This window comes from Sceloporus undulatus, chromosome 4 (genome assembly GCF_019175285.1).
Source record: "Sceloporus undulatus isolate JIND9_A2432 ecotype Alabama chromosome 4, SceUnd_v1.1, whole genome shotgun sequence".
Lineage (NCBI taxonomy): Eukaryota > Metazoa > Chordata > Lepidosauria > Squamata > Phrynosomatidae > Sceloporus > Sceloporus undulatus.
The window spans coordinates 75,531,740-75,544,931 of NC_056525.1; the positions used below are offsets into that span (position 1 = coordinate 75,531,740).

Here is a 13,192-nt window from a genome sequence, read left to right on the forward strand (position 1 = left end):
GGGCCAAGGAGCGAGGCTCCTTGGCCCTGCCTGTTCCCCTCCGGGAACGGCAGAAAGGGGGCAGGGGTCCTCCTCCTCCTTCCCTCCCTTCCCGCGGCTGCCAGACAGCCACGGGCAGGGAAGAAAGGGGGTGGGGGAAGAGGAGGAGGAAGAGGAGCAGGAGGAGGAGGGAGGAAGGAAGGAAGGAAGGAGGAGGGAGGGAGGAAGGAGGAAGAAGGAGGAGGAAGGAAGGAAGGAAGGAGCAGGAGGAGGATGAAGAAGAAGAGTAGCAGGAGGAGGATTTCCATTCCATTTCTACAGGTCTGCTTTGTTTTAACAATGATAGTGGTGGTGATGATGATGATATCAGTCAGTTTCTGAGAGTCACTCTTTCTGAAGGTGAGCCAGTGTGACTTTCCAAAGTGCATTTCGGTGTATTTTTGGTGCTTTTAATGCTAAAAGGTCTGCTTTAACAATGATAGTGATGATGGTGATGGTGATATTGATATCAGCCAGCTTCTGAGGCCCAAATGTCCTCCATTTTGATAATGTCTAAGAAACATGCATTTTACCATTTTTTAAAAATCATCAATTTTTTCGCATGACCTCCATTTTTAAAAAATGTGTCCCAAAAAAAAAAAAAATTGAAAATGTCCTATATTATTTAATTATTTATTTTTTGGCTTCGGCCCCCCAGTTGTCTGAGGGACAGCAACCTGGCCCCCAGCTCAAAAAGGTTGCCTACCCCTGGTTTAGAACATCCTAGAGCTGAATAGCTTTTCATTGGAAGAGTGCTATTATGTCTGCAGTGTGTGTGTGTGTGTGTGTGTGTGTGTGTGTATTTCTTCTTCCATCAGTAAGAACATTTGTAATTTTCATGGACCTTAGTCTCAGCCTACTGAATAGAACTTTGCTTCTTGCATTTGACTGGAACACTACCATGCCTAGCCCAGAGCCAGATGAAGCGCCCTCCCTCCATTTCAACTGTCACCACCCTGTCCTTGGCAGGCGAGAAGGAGCAGGCACAGCTCCACTATGTCTAGCTCATAGGTAGAAGAAAAGCACTTCATTCTAACCACCACCATTGTGGCCTCAGAGGGAGAAAAGGGGCAGATTCAGCCCCACCATGCCTAGCCCAGAGAAGAAATGAAGGGCCCTCTCTCCATTCCAATTGCCACTGCCCTGGCCTCAGAGGGAGAGAAGAACCAGCAGTATCCTCTGGACATGATCCCCTTCACTGCTACCATTCCCTTCTCCTTTTGTGTCATGTCTTTTTTAGATTATAAGCCTGAGGACAGGAAACTGTCTAATTAACAATTTGTAAAGTGCTCTGAGGAGAAGGGGATATAAATACTCTGAATGAATGGAATGACTTTTTGTTCCACGACTCAGACATCTTGGAAGTATAGTCTGTTTTAGTACATACTACTTTAAGTAGGTTATTTTAATTGTTTTTAAATTTTTGTTGTAAAGTTTTAAAAATTTTTATCTTGTGATCCACAAGATAAATTCTGGGAGAAAGGCAGCATAAAAATGAAATAATTCTGTATCCATGGATTCTGCATTCACAGATTCAACCATCCATGAGTTGAGAATACTTTTAAAATTTCAAAAAGGCAAATCTTGGTTTTGCCATTTTATATATTTAATATGCCATTGTATATAACAGGACTGACATGTCCACGGATTTTGGTATCCACAGGGGGTCCTGAAACCAAGCTCCAGCTAGGCTTGCCATTTCACGCTGGTGGGCGGGACTTTCCCGCCCCCTGGGGGGCGTGCCCAGTCCCATCCCGCCCCCGCCCCCGGGTGGCTGCCCAACTCTGAGCTCCCAGGGCTGCTGCCTGCCTTCTATAGAGTGCTGCCTGGAGCAACAGCAACAGGACTGAACCCAGCAGGGGTGGGGTCTGCTGCACTGCCCTGCCTCTATTGGCCAGCCCTCTGCTTCCTTATTTGGGCAACATCCGAGCAGGGAGGAATTTACACTCAGGCGAGCTGCTGCTTCCCCCTTTCTCTTTCCACTCCTTCTCTTCTTATTATTGTTCCTTTTTTTCTTCTCCAAGTTCTCCTCCTCTTCCCCTCCTCCTCTTCCTCCTCTCCTTTTTCTTCCTTTCTCCCCCCTCCTCATCTTCTTTTTCTCTTTCTTCCTCTCTGTAAGCCCCCCTCCTCTTCTTCTCAGGGGTCCAGGGCTTCTCAAGGCTTTGCCCCCATTAGAATAGAATCATGCATTTATATTAACATTTTAAAAAAATTATCAATTTTTCATGTGTCCTCCATTTTTAAAAACATGTCCTACATTTGAAAATGTGGCCCTACATTTGTCCTACATTTGTCCCAGTTTGGAGGTCCTGCCTTATGGCAACCCTAGCTCCAGCAGATACCAGGGTCCCACTGTATCTCTGTTCTGGAGTTGTGTACCATGTTTGCTTTGTATGGGGACTTATTTTATGTTAGGTTAGATCAAAAACTGCTGTCAGTGAAGAATTTATTGACTAGGTTGTTGGATAGGATTAAGCCAGCATGCTGTAGTGATTTGAGTGTTGGGACTGAGACCCCAGTAGACAATCGTTTAAACCTCTATTCAGCTGTGGAAACCCACTGGGGGACCTTGGGTGAGTCACAGTCTCTCAGGCTCAGAGAAAGACAATGCTAAGCGCTTCCTGAACAAATCTCGCAAAGAAAATCCCATAATGGGGTTGCCTTCAGGTTGCCATAAGTTGGAAACATGAAAGTGCACGGAACGCAATGTGGATATATAAATCCAGTTTGTACTAGTTGCCAGTTCATTTCAGGGCCACATTCATAGTGTTGCTTTATAACGATAAAACCCTACATGTTTCAGACCCTATGTGAACCTACCAGTTACCTGAGGCCAGTATCATAGATCTTTCTCTTCCTATCCCTTCAGGGAGAAGTTCAGGATAGAGAACTAAAAAACTGCCCTTTTCTGTGATCGCTCTGTTTTCTTTAATACATTTATTCCTCATGTTGATGTTGTTTTTTTTGGGGAGGGTGCCAGATTAAAAAAACCCTTACCCTCCCAGACATTTAGATATTAACTATCACCTGACTTTTATTGTTTGCTTATGTAATGTTTGTTTTGGGTTGGAGAGTGGTGTTTTTTTTTATTCTGGAGTAAGTTTTGTAATATTTTACTATTTTTATGATGTACATTTTTATTTATTTATTATCTTATAGTTTAAATACAATTGATGTTGTTTTATTTGCTATGTTAGGGATTTCTGTATTTGTGTTGTGTACTGGATGTTACTTTTAGACTGCTTTTAGACCTGCATTAATTTAATTATAATGTAAATAATACTAACTACTGTTGATAAGCTAGTACAGGTACTGGCAGTGAGCTGAGGCAAGCAAAGATTAACAAAGAATGACGTGGGCTAAAGTACATTTAATATGAGTAGGCTTTATCTCAGCTGCACATTAAGAGTAAGAAGTTAAATTTTGTGCAGAGCGATATAACTTTGTCTGATATTTCCTGTTAACAACAATGGGGAATCTTCAGCCCTCTACATATTTTGGACTTCAACTCCCATCATCCCCATTCATCATTACTAATGCCAAAGGATTCTGGGAGCTGAAGTCCAGAATAGCTGGGGAGCTGAATATTCTCCACTCATGCAAAGGAATAAATTAACAAGCTTGAATAAAATGATTTTTAAAAACAAAATGCTAGCCTTGCTACTAGGTTTCCTTGGGATACTCAGTGTTATTCTGTGAACGCCTTTCTAGGTAGAGAAAGGTAGAAAGGCAGGCATAGATGAAATCAATAGACAGCAGAGACACTGAATGCAGCAGCAGCAGCTTCCCAGCCTCCCTATTCCTGCCTGCTTGTCTCACTCGCATTAATGGAACAGCCTGCAAGGTCTACAGGGAATTTGCATTGGCTCTGTCGGTGATTTTCTTGGTCCCTTATTTATTGCTCATGGCTTGATTGTGCAGTATTTTTCCTGGCAATGAACGCTTACAAAGATCATGTCTGACTCCTTCTGGACAGTGCTTTCCAATTTCTCGCTGCCAGAAACAAGCATGTTGAGACGATCTAAAAGGTAATCAAAGAATTTTAAGAAGCAAAATCTTGCAAAAAATGTTTTCTGGATCTGTTTATTCCCAGTGATTGAGAGTATACAGGGATCAAAGCTCATCATGAGAAATGTGGTTGTATAGACAGATGTTTTTAATTATGTGTATTAAAATTGTACAGAACTGCTTAGATATTTTTTATCTAAAAACACAAGATAAATGAAGATGTAGTTTTCTCTTTCATAAGAAAAAAGGACATCCATAAATATGTTATTTTTTTCTCAAGTTAATCAACAGTTAGGATGCTAGCCCTGCATTAAAGCTCAGATGAGAGAGATGGTGTAATCTCTGTTTCAAAATGACTTTTTCTTAGTTTGTAGTAACATCTCAGAGTGCATTTTTAATGTAGACCTTCAAGCTGCTTAACATATGTGCTAACATTATGTCAAAATAGGGACTTAAATGTGTCATTTCAGCAAGTTAATTAGCTTCGTAATCTGGTGGTTCATGCATTTTCCTGTGGATTTAAAGTTTAATGATGCCTGTGTGAAGAGATAGGAAATGTTATAAGTTCATGCAAATGGTTCAGAGCATGAACAAGTATATCATGTTAAAACTGTACTACTTACATGCTTGAACTGTTTAAGAAAGAAGCAACAGAGCACAGTTAATGATTACAAAATGTTTTGATAAGTACCATCACATTTTCCATTAAGACTGATGAGATAGCAGTCTAGAGCTCTTTAACTTTTTAAACCTCAGTGCTTTGAACTTGGCAAAGGCTTTGGAAATCTGTTATTTAGAACCATAGTTTGACCCTTAAGCAAAAATGTATGTTTAGAGACTTTACTGAAGGGAGCCTACAACAGTTCTAACATGTTCATTTGTTGTTAGATATACAAAATGGTTACAAACGTGTCATAAGATTTAGATATTTCCCTTTAGTTTAAATAAATTATTCCAAATATTCACTATTACCTATCATTAAAACATTTTTGCCTCTAAACAAATTGACTTATCCTATATCCTTTGAGTCTGATACTTTTAGAAAATCTAGCAAAAAGAATATTCCTTTGAAAATTGATGATAGAACCATTCCTAGCGTTCCCCCTTCTACGAGTTTTCAATATATAGATAGAAACCAACTTGACTTTGACTATGAAGCTAACAGGTTGTGAGTAAGAGCTTTGCAACAAAAAGGACAGTAGCCTGACATAATTGTTTTAAAAAACCCAAGAATCCTGTATTGAGAGGAATCCAGTATGTGATATGTCTACGAAGAAAAAGCAGGTCCTAGTATGCCATAGAGAGCCAGTGTGGTGTACAGTGCTCCCTCGGGTTACGAAATTAATTCGTTCCGCGGCTAATTTCGTAACCCGAAAAACCTTCGTAACCCGAATTGCCATAGGCGCTAATGGGAAAAAAAGCCGCGGCTCTGCCGCGGCTCCATTTAAAACAGCGCCGGCGTTTTTTCGTAACCAGAAAAAACGTTCGTAACCCGAAACAATAAATCCCTATGGGATTTATTCGTATCCCGAAAAATTCGTAAGCTGGGTAATTCGTATCCCGAGGTACCACTGTATTGGCTTGAGCAGTGGACTGTGACTCTAGAGATCAGTGTTTGATTCCCTGCTCAGCTTTGGAAATCCAATGGGTAATCTTGGACAAATCATACTTAGCCCCAGAATACCCAGTGCTAGATTTGCCTTAGGGTCACCATAAGTTGGAAACAATTTGAAGGGACACAACAAACAAAAACCCATTTACTCTATGTGGGTATCTCAGCTTAGTATTTACTCTTTAAGAATGGAAAAATTATGTTCCAATATAGACTGTGCAGTTACTACACCTCTGAGTCTTGACATGGAAATAACTTTAATGCCTACTTCTTATGTCCTTAAATTTTATGCATTCTGCCCTTTAATTTCTCAGACATAGAACCCAGTCCAAAGTGATTTGGGGGAGTTCTACTTAATATTTTTGCATAGGATCAGTCTGCAGAAAGTATCTTTAGTTTAGATACATTTGAGAAACACTCTCCATATTAATTTCAATTCTCATACAGAGGGAGAGTGACTGATGGAGACTCATAGGTTGACCTTGGCTGAGTCACATATACTTAGCCTCAGAAAACCCGATGATAGGTTTGCCTTTGGGTTGCCATAAGTTGAACAGCTTGAAGGCACACAGCAACAACAACAGCATGCTATAACTTTAAAAGAATTGGTGCAGCTTGTTTACAATTAAAAATATCTCCTCTATGTTTTTTATCTGCCACTCAACCAATATTGTGTCATGGTTTAGAATAAGACTGTCTCAATGCCAAAAGAGTATAAATTATGTAGTTCAATACAGAAACTGTCTTCTCTTATCCTTTGGTATCAAATAACCTCTAGCGTAATATGACATGAGATAAATTTGCTAGGGCTATTGTTTTTTACAATGGCTTTGGCACACTTCCATGTTTTTATATTACCATCTCATAAGGAAAGAATGGATGAAAAACCCTTTGGACATCAGCTTGCAAAGTACTGAGTTTTCAAACTGGACTGATTAGATGATACGTAATGCATTTTAAAGTCAGGTTTGATCCTATAATGGACAATGATTTTACAGTCTAAGACATACTCTGTTATTAATTCAGTGGACATCTCTCCAACAATCTAGTGCAGTCTTCTGGCATCTGGAAAATTACTGTATAACTGACGTTATTTTCTGTGTTATTTTATAGCACATAAAATACTATCTACACAAGACACCAGAGATCTTGGCATAATAAGCCAGGATATATATGAATACACAAACTGTTCACTTGTGTAACTAGAAAAGGAAGCTGCATGTCATCACTTAAGCACTGTTTCCTTATTTCCCTGTTTGCACGTAAGAAGAAGTTGTGGCTAAATATTTCTGAATAAGATTGCATCAGAAATGAGCTTTAAACAAGGCTTGAAGTTCACTTATGAATCCTATCTAGTTCAGAATCATTTGATAATAGTTCTGAGGTCACATGTAATGCCAAAATACATAGAAGTGCTAAATCCTGATTTTATTTGGTATATGTTTATTTTCTCCACTAAAAAGAAAAAAAGGGCTCAAGGCTCCTAACATTTGTAAAGAAAGGTTAAATGATAAAATTGTCGAAATAAACCAAAATAATAAAACCATTAAAATCATAAATGATTAAACATCAGAACAGTTTTAAACACTAATTTAAAGTGTGATATCTTCATACCCATCCCCAAAACTGCAAAAGTAGGAACTGATCAGAACTGTAAGGGACGTGCAGAAAAACATCTTCTCACATGTGCAAATGATTAAATTCTCAAGATGATATTTTCACAGTTTCTGCAATGAGATAAGTGAAGTAGTACAGAAGAGGTAGTGTGAGTGCATGTTGATTTATTAGCCAGGATATCAAGCTTGATGTGAATGGTGAATATGTGTGTTGGCTTGTTGTTGAATGGCAAGGCCTCAGGGCAGGGATGGTGAACCTTCTAGAGTGCCCAAACCCAGTGTCATTCCTGTACCTGGTGTCACCAGGTGCCAAGGGTGGGACTTTTGGGGGGCAGGACTTCTGCCTTTCAGAGGGTGGGACTTCTGGGGGCGGGTCTTCTGCCTTCTGGAGCCAGGACTTCCCCCCCCCCCAAAAAAAAAAAATCAAAGACACACTCTGTTAGCCTCAGGCTAGCAATAGCAAACCGTCCTCTGATGAAACTTGCCAAGAAAACTCCATGATAGTTTCACCTTAGGGTTGCCATAAGTCGGAAACAACTTAAAGGCACAACATACACACAAGTCACACTCTCTCAGCCTAAGAGGATGGCAATGGAAACCCACCTCTGACAAAGCTTGCATCATGATAGTTTCACTTTAGGGTCTCCAGGAACTGGCACTCGGAGGAGAGTACTCTGGGCTGATGAGTTGGAAACGACTTGGAGGCACACAACAACAAGCATTTAGTCGCCCCACCTGGAATAGTAATGCACAGAATGTACAGCACAAGAACAAAGAGAGCTAGCGGTTTGGGCATGCAACTCTGGAGATCAGGGCTTGAATCCCAGCTTGGCCATGAAACTCACTGGGTGACCTTGGGCAAGTCACACTCTCTCAGTCTCAGAGAAAGGCAATGGGAAACCTGTTCTGATGAAACTTAGTTGGCCACTGGGAGGCCTTGGGCAAGTCACACTCTCTCAGCCTCCGAGGAAGGCAATGGCAAACCACCTCTGATGAACCTTGCAAAGAAAACTCCATGATAGGATCGCCAGAAACAACTTGAAGGTACAGAACACACCCCCACACTCCGAAGTCTTACTCTCTCAGCCTCAGAAGACGGCAATGTCAAACCCCCTCAGATGAACCTTGCCAAGAAAACCCCATGATATGGTCTTCAGAAATGACCTGAAGGCACACAACACATACCCACAGCCCAAAGTCACACACACTCTCAGCCAGAAGCTTATCAAGAAACCCCCCTGATAAGATTACCAGAAATGACTTGAAGGCACACAACAACCCCTTCCAAAGTCTGGCAGGAGGAGGAGGTAATGGCATCCCCCAGCAGACTATGCCCACGAGGTGGGATTTCTGCCTGGAAGGGGTGGGCTTCCACCCAGAAGGGCTACACATCATCCCTCCTTGTTGTGGTTTTCCATGGGAGAACTGGCCTCAGCAAGGAGCCGGGCCAGCCTCATGCATGCTTTACCATCCCTCCTTCCACGTGCCCTCTCGGATGTTTTCATGTGCTACAGACGGCACGTGTGCCATGCATTTGTCAACACTGCCTCAGAGTGTCTATTCCCTACAGACAATGGATCACTAATTAAATAGACACGCTGAGGCCTTGCCATTCAACAACAGAACAACACACAGATTAACATGTAAATCACTTCCTCTCAACCAAGGTTCACACAGTATATATACCCCACTCATTTCCATACCACCATTCTCTGAAGATGCCAGCTACAGATGCTGGTGAAACATCATGAATAAATTCCTCCAGGACACAGCCACATAGCCTGAAAACCCCCCCAAAATTTTTAGTATTTAATAATAAATAAAACGGAATGGTTTGAATTTGGGTTGTGCAAGTGGAAAGACACTTTAATTATTTCATGAGTGGGAATCATGTGGACCTGGGATGATGCTCTACTGCAAATGCCTGCAGCCCCTGCCCAGCATAGGTAGTGGGGCAGAATGCTGGGACCTACAGTCCAACAACATCGGGAAGGCTCATAGTTCCCAGCCTGAATTCCTCCATTTCCCTCATTCTGTTGTATCCCTCCTTTCTTTCACAAGATTAATTTTGCAAGATCAAATGAACATCATGCCTCCTGCACCAGCCTACCAAATCACTCCAGAAAACCTACAGCCATTCCCTTCAGTGATAGTTGACTCTGAATGGGAGGTTTCATTTTTGCTATTACATGCAGAAAGATCATTGTAGAATTAACACAAGATTATAGCTACGTACTTCTATTTTACCACTCTGAATTAACACAATCCGTTAATTACATAGTGTGGAGTTTAAGGTCTCTCTTTTAAAAACTCCCCTTGTTTCTCTTTTTAAAATGCGCCATGGAGAATGTTGGCTAGAGTGGTGTAAAATGCATATGCCATGGAGGGTGTTGATCCAAATAGGGACCACATGCACTTTCTTATGAATAAAAAGACAGAGATCCTAAAATGCTTTAAAATTGCTAAAATTCATCTATATGAACATCATCCGGCCTGGGAGGGAGTGAAAAGCCAGGCCCAACTCTATCAGGCCTAGCTTGAAGAAGAGGAGCCCTGTAGGTTTATTTTTTATTTGTGACCTGCTCTATTTTATTATTTAATGTTAATATGTGTATTATGTTAAATTATTTTTATGGAATGCTATTAGCAGGCTTATTTTATTTTATTCTATTTTTAACTAATTGTATGTAAAGCGCTGTATGAATTTATAAATAAAGCTTAAGAAGAAGAAGAAGAAGAAGAAGAAGAAGAAGAAGTCATCATCCAGCCTTGGATACAAGAAATTAAAAATACTAAAAATAGCAAGGTTAGAGAACAACAGATGAATGTATTAGGTATTAGAATGTATTAGGTATTAGGTATATATCATCTACTTGTGCCATAGGTGTGTAAGTAAAAGAACATATTGTGTATCCATATGTGGTGGGAGTATTGCAAATTACAAAGATTTTGGAAGGAAATAGAACAAGAAATTCATAAAATAATAAGAAAAAATCAATTAAATAAAGATGTATAAACTGGTAATGTTAGAAATTTAGGATTACAGAAGGAAGAGGAATATTTAATCAAACAATTATAGCGGCACATGGCACCAGCCTAGAGAAGCCCCCCCCCCTTTAGCAGCACTCATCCAGAAGATGAAATTTCCATGGTGCAGGTCCTCATTGAAAAACAATTATTGCCAGTGCCCCATAACAGTGTACCGATCTAGAGATCTACTATCCCTCCTTTAATCAAAACAGAAAGGAAGAATTTAGCTCAGGACTGTAGTTAGCTTGCAGATATAAATGAATTGAGAAGTAATCCTGAGCTTGCTTATGGCATTGCTCAATTTGATGTACCCTATTTACTTGGACATATGATGAAACCTCTCTTCCATGTGGGAACAGGATCTCAGAGATGGAGTTGATATTTGACTTACAAAAGAAATCTTACATTGTAAACAAAAAAAAATTGCCTTGCATGCAAAATTCTATTTTGTACAGTTAATTTTTGCATACAGTGTGAGTATTTGTGTGCTAGTATTCCAAAGAAACTTTAATATATTCTTCCACTGGCAGCCCAATGGATTGCCAGTGTTATATGAATAATTGGGATAGTTAGGTATATGTCAGTCGATTTTTAAAGAATGCTTTTGGTAGAAAAAAGGGCAAACTGTAGTGCCACACAACTCTAAGAAATGAGATGTTTGATTTTACTAATTGAGTGTACAAGGTTCAGTTTTAAAAATAAAAATAAAATGCTACCTCACAAAATAGGAAATATTAGTATGCTTGGAAGTGGGCATACAGTTCTGGAATGTCTTTCCTCCTAGCTTTTGTCCTGCTTGCTTGCTTGCTTATTTATTTATTTATCCATCCATCCATCCATCCATCCATCCATCCATCCATCCATCCATCCATCCCACTCTTTTCCCAGGACTAGGGCTCAGAGCAACTTCACAGCATTAAAAAACATACATTAAAAAGAATTTTTATACTGGTCCAGCATCCCAGCCTGTCCTTATAGCAATTCCTTAAACACCTGTGTGAACAGGTAGGTCTTCACCTGCCAGTGGAAGGCCATCAAGGAGGGAGCCATTCTGATCTCCCTGGGCAGGGAGTTCCAGAGTATAGGGACAGCCACCAAGAAGGCCTTTTCTCGTGTCCCCACCAACCGTGTTTGTGATGGAGAGAAGGGCTTCCCCAGAGGATCTCAGAGTCTGGGTCGGTTCATACCAGGAGAAACTGTCTGCCAAATAGTGTGGACCTGAGCCATGTAGGGCTTTATAGGTAATAACCAGCACCTTGAATTGTGCCTGGAAACAAACCGGCAGCCAATGAAGCTGTTTCAACAGGGGCTTTGTATGGTCTCAGTAATCTGCCGCTGTTAACAGTCTGGCGGTAGCTCTTTAAGACACCTGAATTTTCCGAATGCTTTTCACTACTTCTTATCTATCACATTTATTTATAATTCGAAGCTATATTGAAATTTTCCAGTTTTGTCATAGTGATATTACTTCAGTCCCCCCCCCCCATTTTATTCTCTGCACCAGTTTTTAATTGGGAGGAAATACACATGTGGTGTGGATGAAATATAATGGACAGGTTCACTGAGTCATGGAAAACATTGCATGGTTGGAAGGAGTAATGGAAACATTTCACAGTTGTAAACAGAACCATTGTGGTGCAGTTAGAGTAATTTCTCCTTCGTTCTGTGAGATAATGCTTTCTTCCTTACTTACTGTATTACCAATTTCAGTAGCCATTAGTGCCCTAGCACCTTGTACTATTTGTTGCGTATTGATCCTAGCACCATAGGATGGATTTGGGAAGTATGCTTATAACAAAAAATGTTGATACCTGTCTTGAAAAAAAAGAGGATGTTAGGGAGATCTCTATATCTGATTGTCAGTTTTCAGTTGAAGAAAAATCACTTCAACTGTTTAAAATGACAGACTTCCTTTTTTATTAAAGGAAGTCTTTCTGAAGATACAAAAAAAGAGGAAACATTTGGCTGTTAATAAATTTAATAATTAATAACCATTAATTTTAATTAATATAGCAGGTTTATGCCCTGAAGGATTTGTAATTTAATTAAAACAGAGAATATGATTAGGGTGGGACCTTTTGGACATACTAGATAGCCATCCATTCTTTATATGTGGATGAGTATAAGAACTGGTGTCAGTAAATCACAAATTTAGAGAATAAATTGTGATAGCATCTCTCTCTCTCTCTCTCTCTCTCTTTTACAAAAAGTTATTTTGTTGACTAGCAATTATTAAAAAGAATGGAAAGAGAAGATTGAGAAATATGGAATTGTGGATATTTAAGATGTCTTAAATTGGGTTAGTGCCTCTCCCAGTATACTTTATTGCATATTGGTATTCAGTCTGTTATTTACAGTGGCTGGTAGTGCTTTCAGTTGAAAAGGTCAGGCTGAGTAAATATAGTCTGCTGGCTGTTTCCTCTATGACTATAGCGTTCTCATAGAATTATAGAATCGTAGAGTTGGAAGAGACCACAAGGACCATCCAGTCCAACCCCCTGCCATGCAGGAACTCTCAATCAAAGCATCCCTGGTAGATGGCCATCCAGCCTCTGCTTAAATACCTCCAAAGAAGGAGACTCCACCACACTCTGAGGAAGTGTGTTCCACTGCCGAACAGCCCTTACTGTCAGGAAGTTCTTCCTAATGTTGAGGTGGAATCTCTTTTCCTGTAGCTTGCATCCATTGTTCCGGGTTCTGTTCTCTGGAGCAGCAGAAAACAAGCTTATGCCCTCCTCAATATGACATCCCTTCAAATATTTAAACAGGGCTATCATATCACCTCTTAACCTTCTCTTCTCCAGGCTAAACATCCCCAGCTCCCTAAGTCGTTCCTCATAGGACATGTTTTCCAGACCCTTCACCATTTTAGTCGCCCTCCTTTGGACACATGGCTCCAGTTTCTCAA

At 40.3% G+C, this 13,192-nt stretch overlaps 1 protein-coding gene across 8 annotated transcripts in view; it reads left to right on the plus strand.

Moving 5' to 3' along the window:
* The window catches only part of MAST2 (microtubule associated serine/threonine kinase 2), a 203,814-nt gene that overhangs the window by 105,941 nt on the left and 84,681 nt on the right, over positions 1-13,192 (plus strand). Inside the window, exon 1 of one of the 8 annotated variants that reach the window (XM_042461733.1) lies at positions 3,958-4,046. The exons of the other annotated variants lie outside the window; for them this stretch is intronic. Within the exon in view, the coding sequence (XP_042317667.1) occupies positions 3,973-4,046 (74 nt within the window). The 5' untranslated portion in view covers positions 3,958-3,972. Of the gene's footprint in view, positions 1-3,957; positions 4,047-13,192 lie in introns of those variants that run through there. 8 annotated transcript variants of the gene reach the window in all.